The 23,121-nt window shown below is 31.4% G+C and overlaps 1 protein-coding gene across 4 annotated transcripts in view; it reads right to left on the bottom strand.

Moving 5' to 3' along the window:
* Nucleotides 1–22,551, bottom strand: part of LOC147065167 (fasciclin-3-like) — a 672,541-nt gene extending 649,990 nt beyond the window's left edge. For all 4 annotated transcript variants that reach the window (XM_085956860.1, XM_085956859.1, XM_085956863.1 and 1 more), the window contains exons 1-2: nt 22,442–22,551; nt 2,710–3,015 (exon numbers count right to left, since the gene is read on the bottom strand). In XM_085956860.1, the coding sequence (XP_085812986.1) occupies nt 2,710–2,791 (82 nt within the window). In that variant the 5' untranslated portion in view covers nt 2,792–3,015; nt 22,442–22,551. The remainder of the gene's footprint in view (nt 1–2,709; nt 3,016–22,441) is intronic.
* Between the last annotated feature and the right edge of the window lie 570 nt (nt 22,552–23,121).

Below are 23,121 nucleotides of genomic sequence, written 5' to 3'. Positions count from 1 at the left end.
AAAAACAAGCGTCGATTAAAACTTTATCCATATATACGATGCCTAAATATTTGAAAGTGAAACCGAAACATGGAAATTAAAGAAAAGTACCATCTGCAGGCTGGAGGCTTTTGAAATATGCCTTCATCGGCATCGGCGAACGATGTCGAGCTATAGCTCAAAGAAGGGACAATCGTTGGACAAATCTAATCATCCAGTGGTACCCAAGAGGTACAAATCGTCCGTAAGGTAGACCTAGAGGCCACTGGATCGATGAAATGATTCAGTTACGTGGCAACACAACTTACAGGACCGAGAGAAGTGGAATCAGCTTGGAGAGGCCTTCATCCGGCAGTGGATAGATTCAGACTGATGATGATATAAATACTTATACGATTTTATTTGGCGCAGATCAAGCAATTGATTCATCAAAACAATTAAAAGGGGGCTTCGAAACAGTTCAAACCAGTCACAATATGATTAAGTAAACAGCAAAAAAATTAAGTGACGATAAAGCATTAGCTAAAACCATTTTATGCAACACATAAAATGGGCCTACAGCGTAACCACTCACACATTATACTAACTTGTGTACAAATAAATAAATCATTACTATTATTGTTTGCCATCACTGTTATCTTTAATAATATTTTTTTTTCATTACAGGATGTGATTCTGGACATTGATAATTGATAACCTTGGTAGTTGGAATTTATCTCAAAATCAGTCGGTGCCTCGGGCCTCCAAGTTCTTAATCTCACCACTAACGGGGTATGTAGTAAGTACGCAATTCGTGAGGGCAAGAAAATACTAAGAACTATTCTAACTCACATTTGAATTTTGCAGAAGAGTTTTTTGAAACATCTTACTTCAGTTATTTATATAAACAAGTGTATGCGCCATTTTTTCATCAATAATCCTACTAAAATTTAATAAACTTATAAATAAAAATAATAAATAATTTCAGTAACTTGTTTCAAATAACTCTTGTAAAAAAAAATCAAATGTAAGTTAGAATAGTTCCGAATTCTGCTAACGACTTGAGTTTGGGGCTATTTAAATAGGTACCTGTTTAATTGGGGAGGTTTCTACTACAGTTGAGAAGCGTGGTGCTTGAAGTGGTTACAGTACAAACAATAGCCGATTTTGGAAACGTGTTCAATCCATCAGAAAATTTGCATCATGGGCAAATTTACACCTAATCGAGTAAATGTTTGCGTTTGATATTTTCAGCCGGAATGCCTTTCCGAACATGCATTTTTTTCGACTCTGCATAATTACTCAATTTAAATAAGTACTTATCTACATTAAGAATTAATAAAATTAAAAATATGTTTTATACCTATGTTGCGTTTTTCTCTCATTTGTTTACTTAGGGATAACTGTCTTAACAATAAAATGTTGCATACTTTGTCGATTTACTTGATGTACCTATATTAATAATTGTAGAGCATAACATTATACTTACGTTATTATAATAAATAAATAAAAGACTATGTCAATTTCTCTATCTTTTTAAGCAGTGATTACCAACAATATCATGGCATGTCAGTATTGTGTATATTAATTGTATTATTACACAATTATACGATGTTTATATCAGCGCTCGATAATTTTACGAAAATATTTAGGTATATAGATAAATAAATAGTTATCTATGTGTATTTTATAATAAAATAAGTGTGTTAGATTTTTTGTTTGTCAAATTAATTTTTCCACAAGACAGACCGATAATTTTGGGGATTTTATGAACCCGAACGGCGCTCCATTGCGCTCCGGCCCGTTTCGAGCCCTGGTTTATTTGATGTTTTATATCAAATGACTGTTAACACAACAAAAAATACTGTTACTAATTTATTATTATTCCGGTTTGAATTGACAGAGATTTTTCGTTGTAATTTAACTAATTTTCGAATTTAATTTTCGAAAACACTATTTTCTTGTATGACAACATTTCACAATATAATAAACTAGAAAACCCCATTCAGGGATGTACGAAATCATATCTACTTAAATTGTTGTTAATTATTCGGAACTTTATGTTATTTTGAGCGTGGCTCAAAATAACAGAAAAATATTGTCCATAACATCGTTTTTCCCACTTCCTAGGAAGATGTCTTGCGTAACTATGTAAAAGTATTGTTTCCACTTAATCATTAATTAATCCAAATAGGCAAAATGTTTACAAAGACTTCCAATAAATCTTTGTCATGCTATGCAAAATTATCCCCATTATTTTAAGAAAGAAAGATGCACGATATTTTTCATAAGAATATATTTTATTATTTGGAAATGCGCTGCATAGGTACATGTGCAAATTTCAGGCTTGATTTTTTTAAAATATAAATTTATATATACCATAATGGGTATATTGTGTACTTTTAGGAATTGGATATGACAATGAAAACTAAATTTATCTAGAGTAGATCAAATAGAATACCAGTCCGCCAACGCGTAAGTAAAAGTTTAAATTGTTAATTATTTGATGTTGTAATAAGATATAAGTAAATAATATATTATATCCGTTCACATGTGTAGTACTGACTAAATATGTGTGTTTGAATTGTAAAAATTGAAAGCCGCATTTTACAGCCCACAATAAAAATCTAGTTCTAAATTCAACCGAACCAGTTACAAAAAATCCATTACAATAAATTTTATAACCTCCGTCACACACGCATCTTAAAAAAAACTAGACAGCCTTATATTAAAAAAAAAACAAAGACTCACCTGTAACAACGGCCGAAATGAACAACGTGGCAACAGTGTAGAAACTAATCCTTCCCGCCAACGCCATCTCGAACTGTTTCATTCGCGCCACAACACAAAATTTAACCACTTTTCAATTTTGAATTGTATCACACTGCACTGTTATCAACCAAATTATTACAAACCAAACTTGTATATAATTTATTCGGCCATCACTTTTGTACTTGCTGGAATGGGAAACACACGGGGTATTTTGGGAGAACTTTTTCCAGTTTTCTTCGACTCTTTTGACGCAGATCAAATGATGAAGAAACGGACAGCAGAGATCTGTAAAGCATAACGGAAATAATGTAGTGTGCGTTATTTAGGACGATGCGGCGGTGCCGTAGGAAAAATGTAACTCTCTCTTTATATTATGTTCGTTGTCCCTTTCTAGGCTGTTCAACAAAATGGTTTTCAAAGTTTTCACACAAATAACAATATAAGAATTAATCGAAGACCATCCACTAACTAAAGAATCAAGTGATGTTATATAGCATTCATGAATATGCGAATGATTAAAAAAATAAAGATCTTAGTGTGAGAGAGATTTGAATTGACATAAATCCATATGTATAGAATATAATTATTAGATGTTTAAGCAAAGACATTGTCTATATTTGGGTGGTTCACAATAGTTATGGATCAAGTCCATCAAAATCGATCCTGAGATATTTGGACCTACAGTTAAAACTCCTTTTTTAAAATTCAGGAATGCTTTCACTGTATGTAGGTACTTACCATATTTTGATAGTACCTACATGGATCAATTTAAATAAATAGTCGAAATATAAAGTATATTCAGGCTTTACTAATATTAGCAAATAACTCTCTATACTGCTGAAGGAACTGTCAAAATGGACATGATTCACATTCAATTATTAGATGTCTTATCAATAGGTACGAGTATTGTCATTTATGCGGTAAATTGTAGAGCTACGATTGTGATATTAACACACAATATAGAAATCTGTTCTATCTAGAATTCTATCTAAAAATCGAATTTTATGATAATTGAACTTGATCCATAATTAATGTGAGCCATCCATTTTCAAACTCAGATATGGCCAATCGACTTCCAAACTCAGATATGGCCAATCGACGAATGCAATTTATAATGCATGCATGCTCTTAGGCGTTTTACTAAATTGAACCGTATGTTTCCAGATTAATAATATTGTTATTTACATTGCAACACTAAGGTAGTTAGTAATAATTTAATTTATAAATTTCCCTCCTTTTATTTGGCTTGCAACAGGCTCCTTTTACGCGGGTTAATTGTTTTTTTTTTAATTAGGCAGTTGTCATAAAATCAACAAACGTTAAATACTATTTATATTTTTATTAATAATTGTCCTGTTATAAGTACATTAAATATGTATGATATAGAATACAGATTAAGGTTATATATAATATTTAGTTAGCACGTCCAGTTTTGAAGTCTGTGAATACAATTTAATTTCCGACATTGCCATTTCCTTGCAAAGAGTGACATGTCTCTATGGCCTATGCTATCTGCGTTATTTTTATATCTTCTCAAAGCTTTGTGTTGACTTTTTGTTACGAATTTGCAACAATGCCTCAAAAAAGAAAGGCTCACTCACAAAAGTAAATAAAAATATGTAATTAAATCCGCGTAGAAATATTTCCTTTTTTCTCTCTCTTTGATAAGTTCACATTCGATCCGGTATTTTTTTTATTTATCCAACGCTACGTAGGTTACGTTGTTATTAAATAAAACATCTTTTCAAACAAATCAACATAATTATAAAACGCGAACAAACGGAACATCGTGTCTTTCCGGCTTGTAACCTTTTTTATATAAAGTTAAGGCTGTTCTTGTTCAAATTGAACATTTTAATATATGTTCTTTTTTTCATTTTAACGCTTTTTTATTAAAGCTCATGCATATAACAATGAAATTAATATTTTTTCTCATATTTATAATTATCTTACATTTAAAATTTATTAAACCAACAGTTTTTTAATAACATTAATACAGTAATAGTCATTATTCAAAGCTAATAATACAATGCTATTAAATATTTGTTTTATAAAATATCATATTATCGTTAACGTCTATCCGCTAACGGATAACAAATTACTTTTAATATATATCTACTACAAATAGCAATATTATAAAAATAAAAACAAAATTTAACGCAATACGTTTGAAAAAGTAGAGATAACATAGATACTTAATATATTATTATATCAGTGAGTATAATATTGATAATACATAACATTTAGAAGTACCTAGACAAAAGTAAATAAATAATGATACACGGTTGCACAATACATCACATCTTATTATTACGTAGTACATTATCAATCATATTATCTGGGGATGCTCTGTATCTACAGCATGTATGGACAGTACGCCACTGATATAATTATATCAATATAAAGTACTAGTAATCTACTCTATGCTGACTGCGTTATGTATGATTCGGTAATAGACTAAAAAGCAACATAAATAAATAGAATATTAATTAGGGAGTTCATCAACGTGGACACTGAAGACAAGATAGCGGAAGGCAATGTATGCCTTCAAAATGTGGTTTTGGCGCTGAATGCTTCGTATTTTTTGAACAGAGCACAGGACGAATCAGTCAATCATACAGAGACTGCAGATAAATGAAATGCTCTCGACAATATTATGTTTGAGAAGTATTCTGTAGTTATTTTGACATATTATTCAGCGCAGACCGGATAAACTAGAAAGACTAGTATACTCGTAGATATACCATCATAAATCGCCACGTGTTCGAATTAAGAACTAAGCTCATCTCAATATAAAAATTATATGTCAAATTTAATGTTAGCATGTGGCGCCATCACTCAGCGGACCACTTATACTGGTCGATCTATTGCTAAGGGTAGCCTCCGGGAAAAGCGAAGCAGAGGAAGAAATGAGCGACCAAATGAAGGAGCTGACCGGGGGTCGGATTTACTCTGCCCTTAGAGAAGCAGAAGATCAAGAGGGATAGAAAGTCTTGGTCGCTCAAAAAATGAAGATATTCCAAGGTGGTCACGATCCTCGACCACGAGGAAAGATCAAGAGGAAGAATTCATACAATCGAAATCACTTACTCAGTTGAATTCCATTCTACAGTAGAATACTATGATAATATTAAATCCCACAAAAGTGTGTTGATGTCAGCATAAATTAAGTTATCTAGTTTATGTAGTAATGTGGCGATGAAATAATGAAAATAGTCATTGGCCATTGTTGAAAAATACTTGCACTAGACGTAATATACTGACAGTTTAATATCGAAAATATGCATTCATTTTTAAATTTCAATTGGCTGTATTTAAAATCTAAAATTAGGTAACGGAATGGAAATGGATACGGTGCAGGTGATTGATTTGATTGCCTAAGAAAATTCTTCTTACATGACGCAATAAATCAAATACGTTTGCTAGTTTGTTATTGTCCAAAAGTTTGGGCGACTCTGATAGAGTGACTCTTAACAAAACCTGCTTTGAAGAGAGGAGGACCGGTAACTGGCCAATGTGCGCCGGCCGACCATCCACCAACAAGCCTCACCGTGGCGTAGTCTTGTACGGAGGTTCAAAACCCGTTTCGATAACAAAAAATCGAACTGACTAACTAGCCAGTAGACATGTCAGTACGTATAATAAATACATCTAGCGGAATCAACCGACCGTTTTGATTAAATTTAATATCATTCTGAACTGCCGGCGAGAAAATTGATTGGAAAAAGTATACCTATCATATTCTCTTGAATACTGAATGTTTGGTAAGTATTTTTGAAACGATCAGTAAAAATTTTACATAAACTAGCAGTAGTTGTCATGAGTTATTTTCAAAAAGCGAAAACCTTAATGCAAGATATAAAATAATGTAGTTCCTAAATATATGAAAATGAAGCTGAATTTAAATAGTTATTTTCCATTGCAGGTTTATTAGTGAAAAACTTCTCACTGTAACTGTACCATCTTATTCTGCCACCAACACAATTTATGCACTCAACTAGTGAATTTCAAAAATTATGAAATATATTATAATTATATCAATAACGTTAAGTCACAAACAACAGCATGATATGCGTACATGATAACATTGATAACAAAACGTAAAACAGGTTAATGCGCCAACATTGCTACCTTATAAGTCAGTGGCGAAGGGTGGAGGTAGGCTATTAAGATTCGACATAAATAGTGTTGTCAGTTATACGTATTTGTTTTTATTGAACTAAGAATACAATTTTCAGATGGTTGTGGTTAGTTTTTTTAAATTCAATTAAACCCTGACTAAACCAAACCATAATAATTTTCGTATACTATGGGCGATCCGGCAAAATAATGCACACTTTTTCAGTCATATTTATTTATTTTCGTTAAATTAAAAATAAATAATTATTACATACAGATGGGGTCGGATCTTAACAGCTTACCTCCACCCTTCGCTACTGCCTTATAGTTACAATCAAAATTTGCGTGGTTTACAATAGTTTCTCTTACACTAAAACGATTTCGTATTTAATGTTATCTTACTATAAATGGGCACTTCATATTATTTTCTCCTTCCATTTCTTAAGTTCAAACCAGGGCTCGAAATGGACCGGAGCGTAGTTCCGGTTCGTTAAATCACAGAGATTATCGCTCCGTCGCGTGGAAAATTATTTCGACCGTCTGAGCTTGTTTGGTCATATTCACAAAATCAAACACTTATTTTTTTATAAAATTAGATAAATATGTAATTTTTTTCGGAAATTTATCAAGCGCTCCGGTTCGTTATTTTTTTCATTTCGAGCGTTGGTTCAAACTATTTGGTACACATCGACATAGTGATTATTGTAGAGTTATGTATGTATCAGATTAAAATCTGATCTCGTTACTTTTTTTTAAAATTTATCATTCAGAGACTATTTGAAAAACTACATGGCCACATCGTTTTATATACTCTAGACTAGACTAGACTATACCTATCAACAAAGAATATCACGGATATCCTTACTCTTGAAAAAATAATTTATTCTTGAATTAGTTTAGTTAAGTAGGTGTCTGCAGTAAGTATTTTGTTTTTAAGTAATAATAAATTATAAAAGAATATTATGATTAACTTGGCATAAGTATTTTAGTAGAACAGATGTAAAAAAAACTTGATATTAAGTCAGTTTACGTCCGCTGATTTCCAATCATGGAATGTATTTTTTGTTTGTTAAAAATTGTCACAGCATAGAAAAAATTGACACTATGCGATAGTAACAGTTTACATTGCTATGTTTAACCTGCACAAAGATATTTATGCATGTTATATGAGTACGGTGACCATATTACCTTGGCGGAAATAGTGAACATATTATTGATTTTTTCCAGTATTTTCCTGCACCTACTGTTTCATGAACTGCTGAATACAGAAACCTATACTTATACTTTTTTATATATTCGTCCCAAGGTAAACCTTCATTCATATTCTAATCTGAGACCTTTCATCTTGGATGACAGATGTTTTCCTGGAGTCGGCTTAAATAATGCAGGGTTTTCTAAATAAAGGAGAATAGTGGGTTTATTTTAATTAAATTAATCCAAACAATAATAATAGACTGTCTCCTCAAACAAAGGACGGATGGTCACCGGGGCACCACTGCAAAGGTCATAAATACTATTTAAGAAGTTATTGACATGTAAGTATGACTTCTGCTTTGAAGACCGTGGCTTGACAGATAAAACAGATAAGTACCTGAAACAGCGAATAAGCATAGAAATCCAAAGAGGTTATGCAGTCGCTGTTTTAGGTAGACTTGAGATATCCAGGGGACTGGAGGAAATATTAGATATACTTGGGGAAACCTAGTATATCAATAATAGTTTTATAATTATTAGTTTATTGGTATACATATATAACGTACCTATACCGTTTTATTATAGGTACACATTTTATAACTTATTTTGTTTTACTTTATTATTATTATTATTGTTTACCTATTTTTTTAATTCTCTATATAAGTATCAATGTAATTAGGTAATACATATAATATTATGTAACTGTCTGTTTGCAATAAAGAGAATATTAGTTATGTATGACTGGCTATAATATCCAACAATTTATTTGTAAATATGAATATTCTTTTATTCAATATTATATACTTACACAAGACGATACAATACATATATTTATAATCACAGAACAGATTAATAAATATAATTCAGATAGGCTATATCCCAATACACTACATTTTGAAGCAGGGTTTTGAATGTGTGAGTATCCTACAAAAATGAAACACACATTATATACCTGCAATAGTATGTGTTGCAACCTTAAAATACACCAATATTGAATGCGCGATGAAGGAAAGCTAAAATGACGTATTCTTGACACATGTTTAAGTTTATCCCATATTCTTCCACACAAGAGATCGCTTGCCCGTTACTCCACACCCGTTAGGTAGTTCAATTCTTTGTTTATAACATATAAGAGTCTCAAAAGCAGAACCAATAATTATATTGTTGTTTTTATTTAATAAAACGCAATTTTTTTATAGTACTTATTCCACTTTTAATTAATATATTAGGACCGGTTTCGTCCGCCTCAGTGGGACATTTTCCTGACTGAGGCGGACGAAACCGGCCCTAATATATTAATTCAAAGTGGAATAAGTATTATAAAAAAAATTGCGTTTTATTAAATAAAAACAACAATACAATGCAGTTCCACCATGAATTGATAGTTAACAAAATAAAAGAAACCAATAATTATAATTAACCTAAAATAAATACCGAACCGAGTAAAATTTCTAATTTAGTGCAAAAGCGATAGATATGTGTTAAAACTTAAAACTTAAAGTTAAATAAACTTAGGCAGTGTCGTTCCAGAAGTAAACAAAGACTAAATTATTTTCCTCAGCTTCTTTATTAATAATGATTTTTTTTCTAAAATGTATATTTGTGAGACTGTTACGTATTATATTTATATGTAGATAATAATATGTCCTACTTATGTAAGATATAAGTACCAACGACAATGTAATGTTAATAGAACATTATTTTGGTACTCGACTAGTTATTTCTATAAATGTGTTTATCGTGCATAGATTGCATATCGATCACGAAAGCTACATAAACATATTTTATTATAAAATAATAATAAAATATTTTACGAACGAGAGTTAGATTACAATCAAGTGCACGTTTCATTTGGTGTCCACGGATACTTAATAAATAAGACATTTTTTTTTCTTTTTTTTAGGGTAAACTGGCGGCGCTCCAGAAAATTGTCTGGGATACTATATAAACACTTAGAGATGTTACCGGATGACAGATTTGTATGTATAGGGCCGATAGGTACTTGCACACAAATCCGATTAACCCAGCAATATTTTATTTTATTCGAGTATACTCTGGTTCGAGTATTCCTTTTGATTGATGAAAGATAAAGAATCGTTTAATGGCATTTTTGCTTCGTCAGGAAAAGGCGGATCAGTTAAGTAACAATCGTGCTTACTGCTGTTTTTCCCGTAAAATATTGGCCACCGAAATCGGAATTTATCGGGAAAATTAAATATTTACATATTCCTCGGGAATTTTAAAATTATACAAGCAGAGAGATGTCAATAATCGGTTTTATACCAACCGATTTCAAAGTTTGTTAATAACAATAATTGAGCTATATGTATATATTGAATAACTTAATAATTTATTATCAAAAACCAATTATAAGGGTTAAAAATAACCATGATAAGTAAAGTTCTGATCAAATTGAGGTGCATGTCGCCTACTGTCACGCTGTCATCTATCAAATTTAGTCTATGGTTTCGTCATTTTGCAGAATATTTTGAACGATCGCCATCTCTGTAAATTCACTGAAGTATGACACTGATAAAGAGTGCCAACTCTAATGTATTAAGTAGTATTTTAAATTATTATTAATTATTCATGCTAATTTCAATTAATTTTAACAGTTTCTATGTGTGCGTGCGTTAAAATTACTTGCGACATGACATCCATAGATAATATTTTGAACAGAACCTAACCTGCAAACCATAGATAATAGACAACATTCTTATAGAAAATACATAGTGCCAACCGTTAAAAACAAAAAAAACGTGATTTTGACATGACATTCGAAAAGTGTGGGCACGAAGAAGATGATAAAAACGTTCATTGAGCCATGCAGGTGTCGATGCAGTGCAGTTCAACGTGAGGTGACCTCACTGTTGATTTGGTGATTTCGGCAGATTTTCCCAACTGACAATATTCGTTTAAACTTTAAAGGTTCAAAATGTGCTACAGGATGGGAGCATCAGTCTGATAACATTTTAAACACCAAAAAAACGATAATACACACTTTTTCCCGCAGCGGCAGCTTATTGTATGTCACGTGATAGTAGGCGACATGCACCTCAATTTGATCAGAACTTAAAGGTATATTTTAACAAGGGGATACTTACTCCATAAACTAAAATAAAATTTTGAATTTGGAACAATAATATATTAATTTGTTGGCAAACGAATTATATAGGTAGGTATTACTTCATTAATAAAAGAACTCTCGGAATCTATTCTTTAGAGACAATATTTAGAACAAATGGCTGAATTATTATTTCAAACTGGCAACATCTTGGTGGATTGGCCCGAGAATAGAAATAATAAATATGAAAATAATAAATAAACTACATGTAATTTATTCAGGAATTTCATTGTTATAATATATTATTATTATATCATTCTACGTATATGTTAATTCAGTCGATAAATAAAAATAAAAGTCACCGTCTTGGATTCATGAAACGTATCGGAAAAGTTCGTTATTTCCAATAGGTATATTTTATGCGGGTACCAACTTCAAAAGTCGAAACCAGTTTGTGGTCGGTGCACGTGCACCGGCGCGGTCAAGGACCGAAACAGAATCAAAATAAAAAAAAAATCTAATAGAAAAGGAAGATCCAAGAAGAAATAGGTGCACACGCAAAGGTATAATAGAGATTAAATACCTATTTGTACATGGAGGCTTTAAAATGTTAACTGTTTTATCACGATAAGAATAAACAAGAATATTCAGATATATGCGTAAGTATATAATTATGTGTTAGGTACATTTCAAAATATCTATATATTCTACCCCAGTGGGTTTATTCTATACTTATCGACCGCTAAAGTGATAAAGTGATAAATATTATCAAACTAGGTAGGTTTATATTATCAAAGTACCTATTAGCACTTAATGTAACAATTACAATAAGTTGGTTGTAATTGTTGCAATAAGTACTATATATTAATAGCACCTCTCTTGGCTGTGATAAAATTTAGAGTGATAGACAGTTTTGACTGTTTAGAGCAGGGGGGGGCAAACTTTTTGGATGAAGGGCCAAATTCAAGAATTCAAAATGAGCGGCGGGCCGCAAGTAAAATACCATTTTTAGTTATACACTATTTATTATCACGAAAAATAAACATTACAAAAAAAATAATGAGAAAAATGAAACTGTTGTACATTTTTTAACATTTTTTTAAAATTCAGGTGTTAATTTTGTAGTTGATATTCTCAAAACTACTTGTAAATGGGCATCGGAGATATTTGAACGTAAAGAATTTTTATTGAGGTTCATGATCAAAAATGATTGTTCACATATAGGTTGATCCAAAAATAACGAACATTTTTCTTGCATTATCTTTAAGTTGGTCGAATTTGTCTAAATTAAGGGCATTGTAAAATTTGGAGATTTCTTCACGACGATGCAATTCTCTTAAATCAGTGTCACACCGCAGATCAATAATCTCAAGTTGTAGCTCTGTCGGCACACTATCAATATCTATTGAAATCGATGTTCAACGTAGAAAATAGTGGTTACATAGTATGAAACGAGATGCAAGGAAGACGTACTGAGATAATACATTTACGAAACAACAAATTCTTCAAATTTTAATCTATTGTCAATATTTTTTAAAAAAAATATATAAAAAATTTATTCGTAATAAGAAGTACAATTAATGATGGTGGGCCGCAAAAGAATACCCGGCGGGCCACATGCGGCCCGCGGGCCGCAGTTTGCCCCCCCCCTGGTTTAGAGGTTTAGACGGAATTAGAATTATAATACCTCAATACAAATATGTAATAAATACTACCACTTTATCACTTTAGCGGTCGATAGTCGCCTTGCGTATAGAATAGACCCGCAGGGCTCGAAATAGACCGGAGCGCAGTTCCGGTTCATATGCTTTATAGTAGTATAGTAGGCCATAAACAAAAAATCTAACAATTATTTTTATTATATATGTTTATACCTATAAAATTAGAAAGTAGGTAATATTTTCAGAAAATTTTCGAGCGCTCCGGTTCATAAAATTTTACATTTCGGAGCGCTGCTCCCATTACCTATTACCCACCTAATGTAAGTTAATTTAACGAATAAAAATTATTATAAATCTTCGTCTTACTAGTATGTGTTTAATTGAAGTTTAATTGTGTGGGCATTTTATTTTTTTTACATTAGGGGTCGTGCATATATATCATCATGCCAAAATAACGTTAGGGGTCTGATATAATGTGACAATTTACGATCAAGGGGATGGGGTGGTTGTATAAAATGTGAGAAATACTGTCAAATTGTAATTGACAAATAATGTCAATTATTATCAACAATTTTAAACGAATGGGAGGTGAGTTAAAAATACGACGTAATTTGGGCAAGAGGGCTAAAGATTTTGTGGCAAAGTGCGACAATTTCAAAATGAAAATTAGGTGATGAATTTATGGACGACCCCTTAGAAACAATAAAGAATTGGTGTATGCATTAAATTTTTGAGGATCGACTATCGGAGTAGGTACATAATATTATGTGGATACCATTCAAGTATAGCCTTCCATGCATTTTATAACAATATGTAAATACAATCAATGATTTGCCTTACAATACGTCGTTATATTTTCCTGATATTAATTGCATTATGGAAAATAACCTGTTTTTTAATATGATATTATATAATATTCTAATTCTGGATATTAGAGCACTGTCGTTTCTGATTCAGGCTGTACAAGATTATAAGACCTCTACTTAGCGAAGAGACTTTTCAAAAGAAAGGCGGCAACGTTGAGATTTTAAAAAACATACACAAAATAAAAGTTAGTAGGTAATTTTTATGTTGTCGGCACTGTAAGTGGGATCGAATTTCGTCCCCTTTTCGAATTTGAAAACTTTAACAGTAGGTATGTAACGTATAAGAGTTGTATAAATAATTGTCAATACAATTTTTATTAGTAAATGGCAGCAAATTGGATCAATTCGAGAATACTCGAAGAAATAAATGGCTAAAAACCAGTGAAAATGTGAAGTAGCTACTCTTGGTCCATATTATATAAATCAAGTCATAATAATAATATGTTGTAAGTATTGAATACACAGAGAAAGAGGTAGATATTTTTGACGTTGAATTTTATTATTCTTTCAATTTATAGAGTGTTTAGAACAGTTCAGTAAGAATCAAAATAATAAAAAAAATTGAGCTTTGGAGACAATTTGGACTATTCTAGTATCCCAATGAACCTCGTATTTTTCTAGTACCCCGTATAAGTATATCTAAAGAATTATAAGTGCTTGCAAGTGCTACGAGTTTTTTTTGTTGTTATATAATATTCAAACAAATTATAAATTAATATCTCTTCCATGCATGTGTTTTGTATTGCGCGACAACGAATTACGTTTGTAAATTATGGGAACCAAAATTGTATATTATAGGTTAGTTAGGGCATGAATAATTATCTGTCTCTGGGGATATAGAGGATTCTGATCTTAATATTTATCGACGAATATTTATTTTATTTTTTCAATGTTTTGTTTCTTTTTAATCTATCGCGTGCCACTAGGTCCTAGCGCACCTAGGGGTACGTGTACCATCGCTTGAGGAACGCTGCTATAGATCAAATTAACGACTGAAAGTGGATACTTTTTGACGATTTATTTTTAGTTTGCCCAAGCGGTTACCGCGTCGGTTTATAATATCGTGGGTCCCGGTTTCGAATCCTGGATCTGGCAAATACATACGCGTTTGGACCAGAGTATGGACCAGATGGATTGAACTGGTAGCTAACATCCATTTCTTGTAAAAAAAAAAATCTGTAATACAACCTCCACTCGGCGACAGTGGCGAAGGGTGGAAGTAGGCTGTTAAGATCCGACATAAATAGTGTAGATTAAAATTTATCAGTCATTCGTATGTTTTTATTGAACCAAGATTACAATTATTTACAGATGGTGTTGTTTAGTTTTTGAAATTAAATAAACCTTGCCTAACCAAACCATAATAGTTTTGGTATGTAATGGGTGTTCGAAAAAATAGTGCACAATTTTTCATCCATACTTACTTGTTTTCGTCGAATTAAGAATACATCATATTACACGTGTTGTTGGTTAGTTTTTTAAAAGTCATTAATCCCTGTCTAAACCAAACCATAGAAGATAAAAAATATTATTGTAAGTATCTATAAAATATGCAAAATGACGTAGGATTCAATGGCACGATTTTAGATATTTTATACATTATTTTTTGACTCAGTATAATGGGTTGGTTTTCGCAGTGTTTAAGACGGTACTTCAGTGAAACGGCAAATAATTTTCAACTATAGGTGCGACGAAATTTTGGACACGCTGGCAATCGGAGAGCGAACGTCGAGCTGTGAACACGGCAATTTGTTTCGTGATGGTAACGGGGGTATTGATTCTTAAATCGTGTAAAGATGACTAAAAAACGTTACCCATTTACTTGAAAAAGAAAACATGTCAATGAATATATTATTGTTACTAATAGAACAATAAACATAACATTAAATGGACGCATGTTGGATTTATATAACAAATTATATTTCGTTCGGCACGCGTCATTTGGACAATCCGCTCCGATCTTTTTAGACCATGCCTCAACTGAGGTATAGCCTTAATTGAATTATAAAAAAAACAAATCAACACCACTTATAAATTGTACACGTAGTTCAATGAAAACAAATACGTATGACTGACAAAGTTTAGTGACCACTATTTATGTCGGATTTCAACAGCCTAGCTCCCCCCTTCTCGCCACTGCTCCGTGGAGGCCCAAGATCTACTTAGGATCGGACATGATTAAAAAATTACTTGCATGGAAATATGTTCAAGGATTAAATTGATATTCTGGGTATGAATAAAAGTTAAGTATATTTTGGCAGCATCGCGTCATATTTGTATGGTGAAATAAATATAAACGCTTACTTACAGCAAAATAAACTCCTTTTAAAATGATCAAAAGCTAAAAAAACAGTTGATGAGAACATACAAAATAATTTTTTCAAAATAACATTTATTAAACATCGTTATGTAGCAAAGCAATACGGTTTATTAATTTGTAATCCGTGACTTTTTTACCTTTTAATGCAACATATTAAGCCTAGAAAAATAGAATAAACGTAAAAAACATCGATTAGGTACGGACCAAATTTCATCACAATATCACGTTGGTTCGCGTCAAAATAAAGGAAGGTGCTTAGTAAAAAAAACTAAAGGAGGTTATTATGGATTATTAATGGGTAAATGTTTTTTTAGTAGAGATTTGTATAAAAGCCACCCCAAACAACGCGTGGATTTGAAAAAAAACTTTACGAAAAAGTCGAGTTGGGTTTACCTTCGCCATAGTGGGTGTATGTACTTTTTGTAGGCGTCTTCTTTTCATAGACGAGATAGACTACCATAACTGATATGTTGAAAATTGTTTTACACGGTTTTATGAACATTTCCGTTTGTTTAATCTAAAATATTTATTTAAATAATTCTAACCAGTATTTTTAATGGTTAATTTTATAAAAAAAATATGAGTAGGTATATATTATTGGAGTACGCGATGTAATAGACGTTGCCAAACAGCTGAAATGGAGATGGGCGGGGCACATTGCTCGCCGAAAGGACGGCCGCTGGACAAATGCTGTCATCCGGTGGTACCCAAGGGGTACGAAACGGCCACAGGGTCGCCCTAAAAGCCGCTGGATTGACGAACTGGTAAAGTTCGGCGGAAATACGTGGCAGCGAACGACACAGGACCGAGAGAGTTGGAGAAAGCTTGGGGAGGCCTTCATCCAGCAGTGGATTGACCCCGGCTGATGATGATATATTATTGTATAGTATTTTTTCTAAATAATGTCAGTTCACACTTAGTACTTATCATAGATTGACCAAATACCCCTTTGCATTTTGTATCTACGTATGTATTTTATATTCTATGATTATAAATTAATTAGATTATGCACTCATTCATACGAAAATACAGGTAAATAAACATCAAAACAGTAGAAGGCTTCCTATTTTAATAATACTAGTTGAATCAACAAATTAATGTAAATAATTTTTTCATTTACTTATCAACATAAAAAAGTATTTAAATCGTGAATCCACAAAGTTTTATCCCAGTATGCCATCGTCAACTCCACAGAACAGATTTAATTCCATGGACAAACAAGTTCATAACTTTTTAAAGAGTGATTTATTAATAATTGTGAGTTGATCTAGTTTTAAGATTTAAATTTTATACATGCCAATTCAATATTACATATTCAATATATACACATCAATATATACATTTCAATACAGGAGAGGGCGGCTACTATTTTTATTAGCAGTATTTGGGTGTTGTCTTATTTTTCTGAATATACGACATTTGATAGGGATATTTTATTATGTTTAATCTAACTTAATTATAACCAAACAATATCATTGTGTAGAATAAAATTGAATTTTGTTTTGACTATCAATAATAATTTCAAGTTTTACCTACTTCGCCTTACAGCTGTGGCAGTATAGTCGTAGAATAGTGATCTAACCAGGTAGTTAAAGGTGGATATAGGTATTGTAAGAGGCAATAATTTATAACACCCTGTTACCTGCGGCAAGTACAAAAAAAACCACCTGTTGTTTTGAACACGAACCAGCCCTAAGAGGTTCTTAAAAAATAAAGGTGGATAACCAAGTGCCATCATAGCAAAATCTCGGTGAGGTGATGGATTGTGATTTACCCTCTTGCATCAGTACAATATCAACATAAATATTTAAGATAATATAAGTATACGAATTTATAATTCTTTATCTTTATTTAAAAAAAAAATAGAATTTATTCATTTTAACGTGATGCTTTCTTGGATAATTAATTATAAAAATCGTAAATTTCATTTGATTTCACAATAAGAAGTTTAACTTATATTTATAATGAAATAAAATATTCTACGTATAATAAATTCCTAATCCTCTTTGTAAAATATTTGTCAAGGTTGAAATAATTTAATAATGCACTGACAGTCTAATAAAAATTAGGTACATTTAATTGGATTAATTACTGACTCATTTTTTTAACTAGTGTTGTTATTATATTACTAAAATATTGTAGTACCTACTTATCTCCTAAAGACGTCCAACGAACATTTTTCGTAAAATTTAAATTCGTCAAAATACTACCATCTGAATAGTGCGGGCAATGACGTATTAAATGGACAACTCACTTCATACCCGGCGCGCACGAGAAATTGTGCATGAAAGTCATTCACAGATGTATAGGTAGATGTCACGTGACCATATGACATATCCGTTTCCATTATGCGATACAAGCTTCGAGAATTTATAGTAATATAACCTTTATTGTAATAGCGTATTAGTGTCATGACTCATTGCGTTAGAAACAGATTCTCGGTTACTTACGACTTCTCGGAGATTAGACGCAAGTGAGCCCAGCGAATCACAGACGACTGACTGTCCAATGGTTCCTGTCATTCAGTTGCATTGAATAAACATTCATCAATATCTTAAAATGGCATTTTATAAATAATAAATAATACTAACACATGAAAAGTGATATCCCATCTTTCTTGGAGTGTTTAGTAGATTTTTTTTACAATTTTTAACTAGGCACATTGGCATTTTGTAACACAATAATAACAGTCAGAAATTTTGTATGGGTAGACCCAGCGGTGTCGCCAGACCGCTTGCAAGCAGAATGTTCATTTGAGCGTAGGATACTGATATTAAAATATGAATTTCGCCATCCGGCAGACCCGACACAAAATGAGTGTCATTTTATTTTCTAGATGCTTCGTCCATATTAATGTCATTGAGTGCGGGAGAATTGTTAGAGATCACGCACCATACAAAAACTCTTAATTTGTCAATACCTAAATGTAGGTTTTCTACGTTGACACTGTCAGATGACTTTCAACACTGCCTGCACCTTCCATATATTGGATGTTCAAATACTAGTCTTACTATTATCATAAATCATAACTATTGTCGATTGCGTATCATTTCATTGAATATATTACACAATTACACTATAAGTAGTTATAATATAAAAATACCTGACGAAATTCATTCAGAATACTTTTTGTTGCCAATTAGAAAAGAAATCTCTAGTTTTAATCTTGTAACTAACTAACTAGCTAATAAAGTAGATACTATTGGCAAACCGTCATTATTATTACTTTATTAGAATTTTCACGACAGTGAATATAAAACTCAACGGAGTGGAGCTTAAACAGGGTTGTTAGCCTTTCACCTAACCCTAACCCATAGGGTCCGCGCTAAGGATCAAACACGCAAAATAACAAGTATTTTTGCAGCACCAAGATCGAACGCGCACTATCGGTTTCAATGACGGGTTTCAACCACGGCTACAGTGGGTGTATGTCAGTAATATAATGAATATAATACACATTTACACTGTAACAATCAGCTCGCAAGGTGTTCAATTAAGATCCACATCGGTCATAGAATAATATATCGCTAATAACATATTGCTACATTGAATGAATCACCAATGACTATGCAAATCATATAACATTAGTGCAGAGCTCATGTTTTACAAATTGTTAAAAAAGACAATGCACTTTTAAGGTATAATTGGGGTGACAACAAGACTTAGAAAATGTTTTTAAAAAATCTGGAAACCATCCAATAATAATACAATAATTGTTAATATTACGAGACAATACTGAAAACATATGTAGAGCGATTATACTCTAGTCACTGAATACTTTCGAAAATCGAAATTTTGTTTATGTGGTAACTTAAAATATGTACCTACAAGTAGGTAGGTGCCTAGCTTATAAAAAAATAGTTAAGTACATTTATTTTATCTATGTAATAATTAGTGGAATAGGTATAATGATGTTTCTTTAAGATGTGTCCATGTAGCTGGCAAATGCGAAAAAGATAATAATGATTAGGTATATACCAAAATAAACAACACGAATTATATTGCGAAATAATTTTGTATAAAATACATAAGCACACAGAATAAAATTATGTTAAGTAGTTCATTATTGAAGAAACATGGAATATAGTCATTAAATGAGTACTTAATTTGAATAATACGATTATTAAAAGATGCGTAGAACAAGGTTTAAAATTGTTTTTAACACTAACGGATTATTTTTTTAAAACAACGAAACAAAGGAAAACTTTCAAATGTATAGGACACAGAATTAATTTAATATGCAGTAACTTTTTATTGTTTACTTTACATGCTACTAGTAACTAATGTTGTAATGTAATGTAAAATAATGTAAGTGCTATTTGTACCGAAATGAAATAATAATCGTTTGTTCTACGTAATCAAATGAAACTAAAATACAAGAGAGAATATTAATTCAAAATGGGTGGTCACCTTACACAAATTCTGTAACAAAGAAAAATGGAATTCGAAAATGTAATGTTCTTTCGCTGTTAATATTTCTTTAACGTTGAAATTGTGAGGACGAAAATGGTAACTAGTTATTTAGATTTAAGTATATAAAATACTATTTTTTTATAAGGGATGGGACATGACGTCCAGGCAAATAAATAAACTGAGAAAAAGAGGATGATCACGACTCATGAATGAGATAGGTATTGCATTTACTATCTTATTTTTGTTGTCTTCTTATCAAAATATAGAAATACTATCAAATTAATATAAAATAACTGCCTACCTAATTAAACATATTTCAAAAATTTATCATAGGCAGTGACGTACCTAGACAAAATGCCGCCCCTAGGCAGGGCCAAAATGCCGCCCCATTTTTTTAAACAGTATTTTTTGACATTCTTTCATGACTCAAATATTTAAGAAATGTCTTATATTACATTACAAAGTAATAACAAAATATAATTACCTCGAAATCTAATTTTATTTAAATGCCATCTCTATTTCAATGAATAGACAATATTGCGAGTCCACAGTTTCAGATACATTTAAAAATACACATAACAACTCCCAAAACTCGTGAGTGACTGGCAAAAATATTGTTGGATAAATTTAAAATTAGGTAAGTATGTACCTACCTATAATTAAAATATAATTCGCAAATCTGCACCTGTCGTTGTCGGCCATCAAGGACGTGACGTCCAAGGACAATGGAAGTAAACTAGACATCGCGAACCCGACAAAAAATACAGTCCTGTTAAACCTTTTATGTCAATTAATACATTTTGTTTCCAACTAGTGAGCTGAATTTTTTAATGGAAAGATATTTCCGTTATTACTAAGTTTGGGTGGCTATTTCTACATATAGCTAATGATTCTCCTCGATTTGCCGCTCTTCGAATAACTGCCGCCCCCAAGCGACGCTCAATCTGCCTACCCCCACGGGACGTCACTGATCATAGGTATGTGTATTAATATTTTTCTTCAAATAAATAAAGTTTTCAGTAAAATTGTGAATGATTGTAAGATATTTAATCAGGTACTTAGTGAAATTTACCACACTATGGAAATTCTAGTTAAGTACTACCACTATTTATAATAATCATGAGAAACATAGGTATTTAAATATCTAATCTTATAAATCAATGAACATGGTTACCTATTATTCTAATAAATTAGTAGTATTAATAGTTGTGGTAAAGAATGCAGTCTTAAACTCTCGTTAAAAAAGTTAAATTTAATTTCACTACAAACTTATTACTTACAATAAATTTAATATGTAAAAATGTCATAATATTATCTAATCTTACATTAATATAAACATTTTATAATGCTAGTTACTGTTATTCCACAATACCTATTCCAAATTGATAAGTGAGGAAATAGTCCATAAAAATTCTCACAAACAGATTTCTTCAATGTAAATAATTAAAGTTTTTTAGGTTGTTTTCTATACTAAATGCTACTGCGTATTTAGTTCATAGTAACAATAATTCAAAATACTAAACTCATAACATACTCTTGCCTTCGGTGTTAAATTATTAATACATAAATTGAATGCAATACTTACCGACTATAAAACCGGTTTAAACTTAAACAATACCTACTTCAATTACATTCGTAGTGTTTATATGAACAAGTAATTAAATAAATTCAAAAAGTAACCTCAAACTGACATGTACACGTACAATAAAAAATTACCTACCTTACGCATCACTAAACAAATCTAAATATTGTTAGAAAAACCACTATTTTTAGGCATTTTTTGTTAATTTTCAAAGATGGGCGTGTACTTAATATAAAGATGTGTAAAAAACAGTTAAAACGTATAAATTATAATAACATTAACGAGTTATAAAACTTATATTATTTAAATGTCAAAGGTAGAATAAAATACCAATTTTACTAGTTACATTCTTACTTTCTGACATCACCTTATGTGTACCATATAACAATACTCAATCAAAACAATTTTATATAATATTATCAAACATTTAATACACTACACCTTTTTAATAAATATTATCTTATCAAACTAATTGAATTTTTAAACACACACCTGTGATTTTTTTAAGAAGACACGATACAACTTTACTTTTCGAAACTTTTTACTATCAGTCGAACGGACAACGGAGAAACCACCGCCAGCGAATAAATTTATTCAACACTAACTTTCTCATCCGATGTTGCCTGGTTACATGATAATATTCAATGGTAAAGTTCACGAAAAACAATTAGTAGCATCATTATTTACGAGTAATCAGACTTATTACATTGTTATATTATGAATTTATGTAATATAGTGATCGATATAAAAATACTTAAAGACTGAATATTAAAATAATACCTCCATAAATAAAAAATACGCTTTTTCACTAAGAATTATACCATTTTCAATCCGACACGCATATCAACATAGCCAGCTTAATTCGAATCTGTTTCATTATAAAATTATCTTATCTCCCTGACATTTCCATCAATAATTTAATATTGTTTTTATAATGTACGTCACTGATAACAAATGCTATCAGATTAATGCAGTGTATTTTTTTATCTCAAAATAACATTCATTTAGTAAATTAATGCTTTCTTTATAGCAGCAATGTATTTTGTCTGATTTCAACGATAACATTGTTTTTGTAATATAATCTTAATATTGACGTTGAACGATTGTTGATATTAAGGTAGATGTGGCAACACTCTCTGCCAGCTCATACTTTGTTCGGTTAACTCCGCGTC

Source organism: Rhyacophila brunnea, unplaced genomic scaffold (assembly GCF_057557595.1).
Source record: "Rhyacophila brunnea isolate RB1 unplaced genomic scaffold, BYU_Rbru_1.0 scaffold_6, whole genome shotgun sequence".
NCBI lineage: Eukaryota > Metazoa > Arthropoda > Insecta > Trichoptera > Rhyacophilidae > Rhyacophila > Rhyacophila brunnea.
This window is presented reverse-complemented; position numbering and strand designations above follow the sequence as displayed.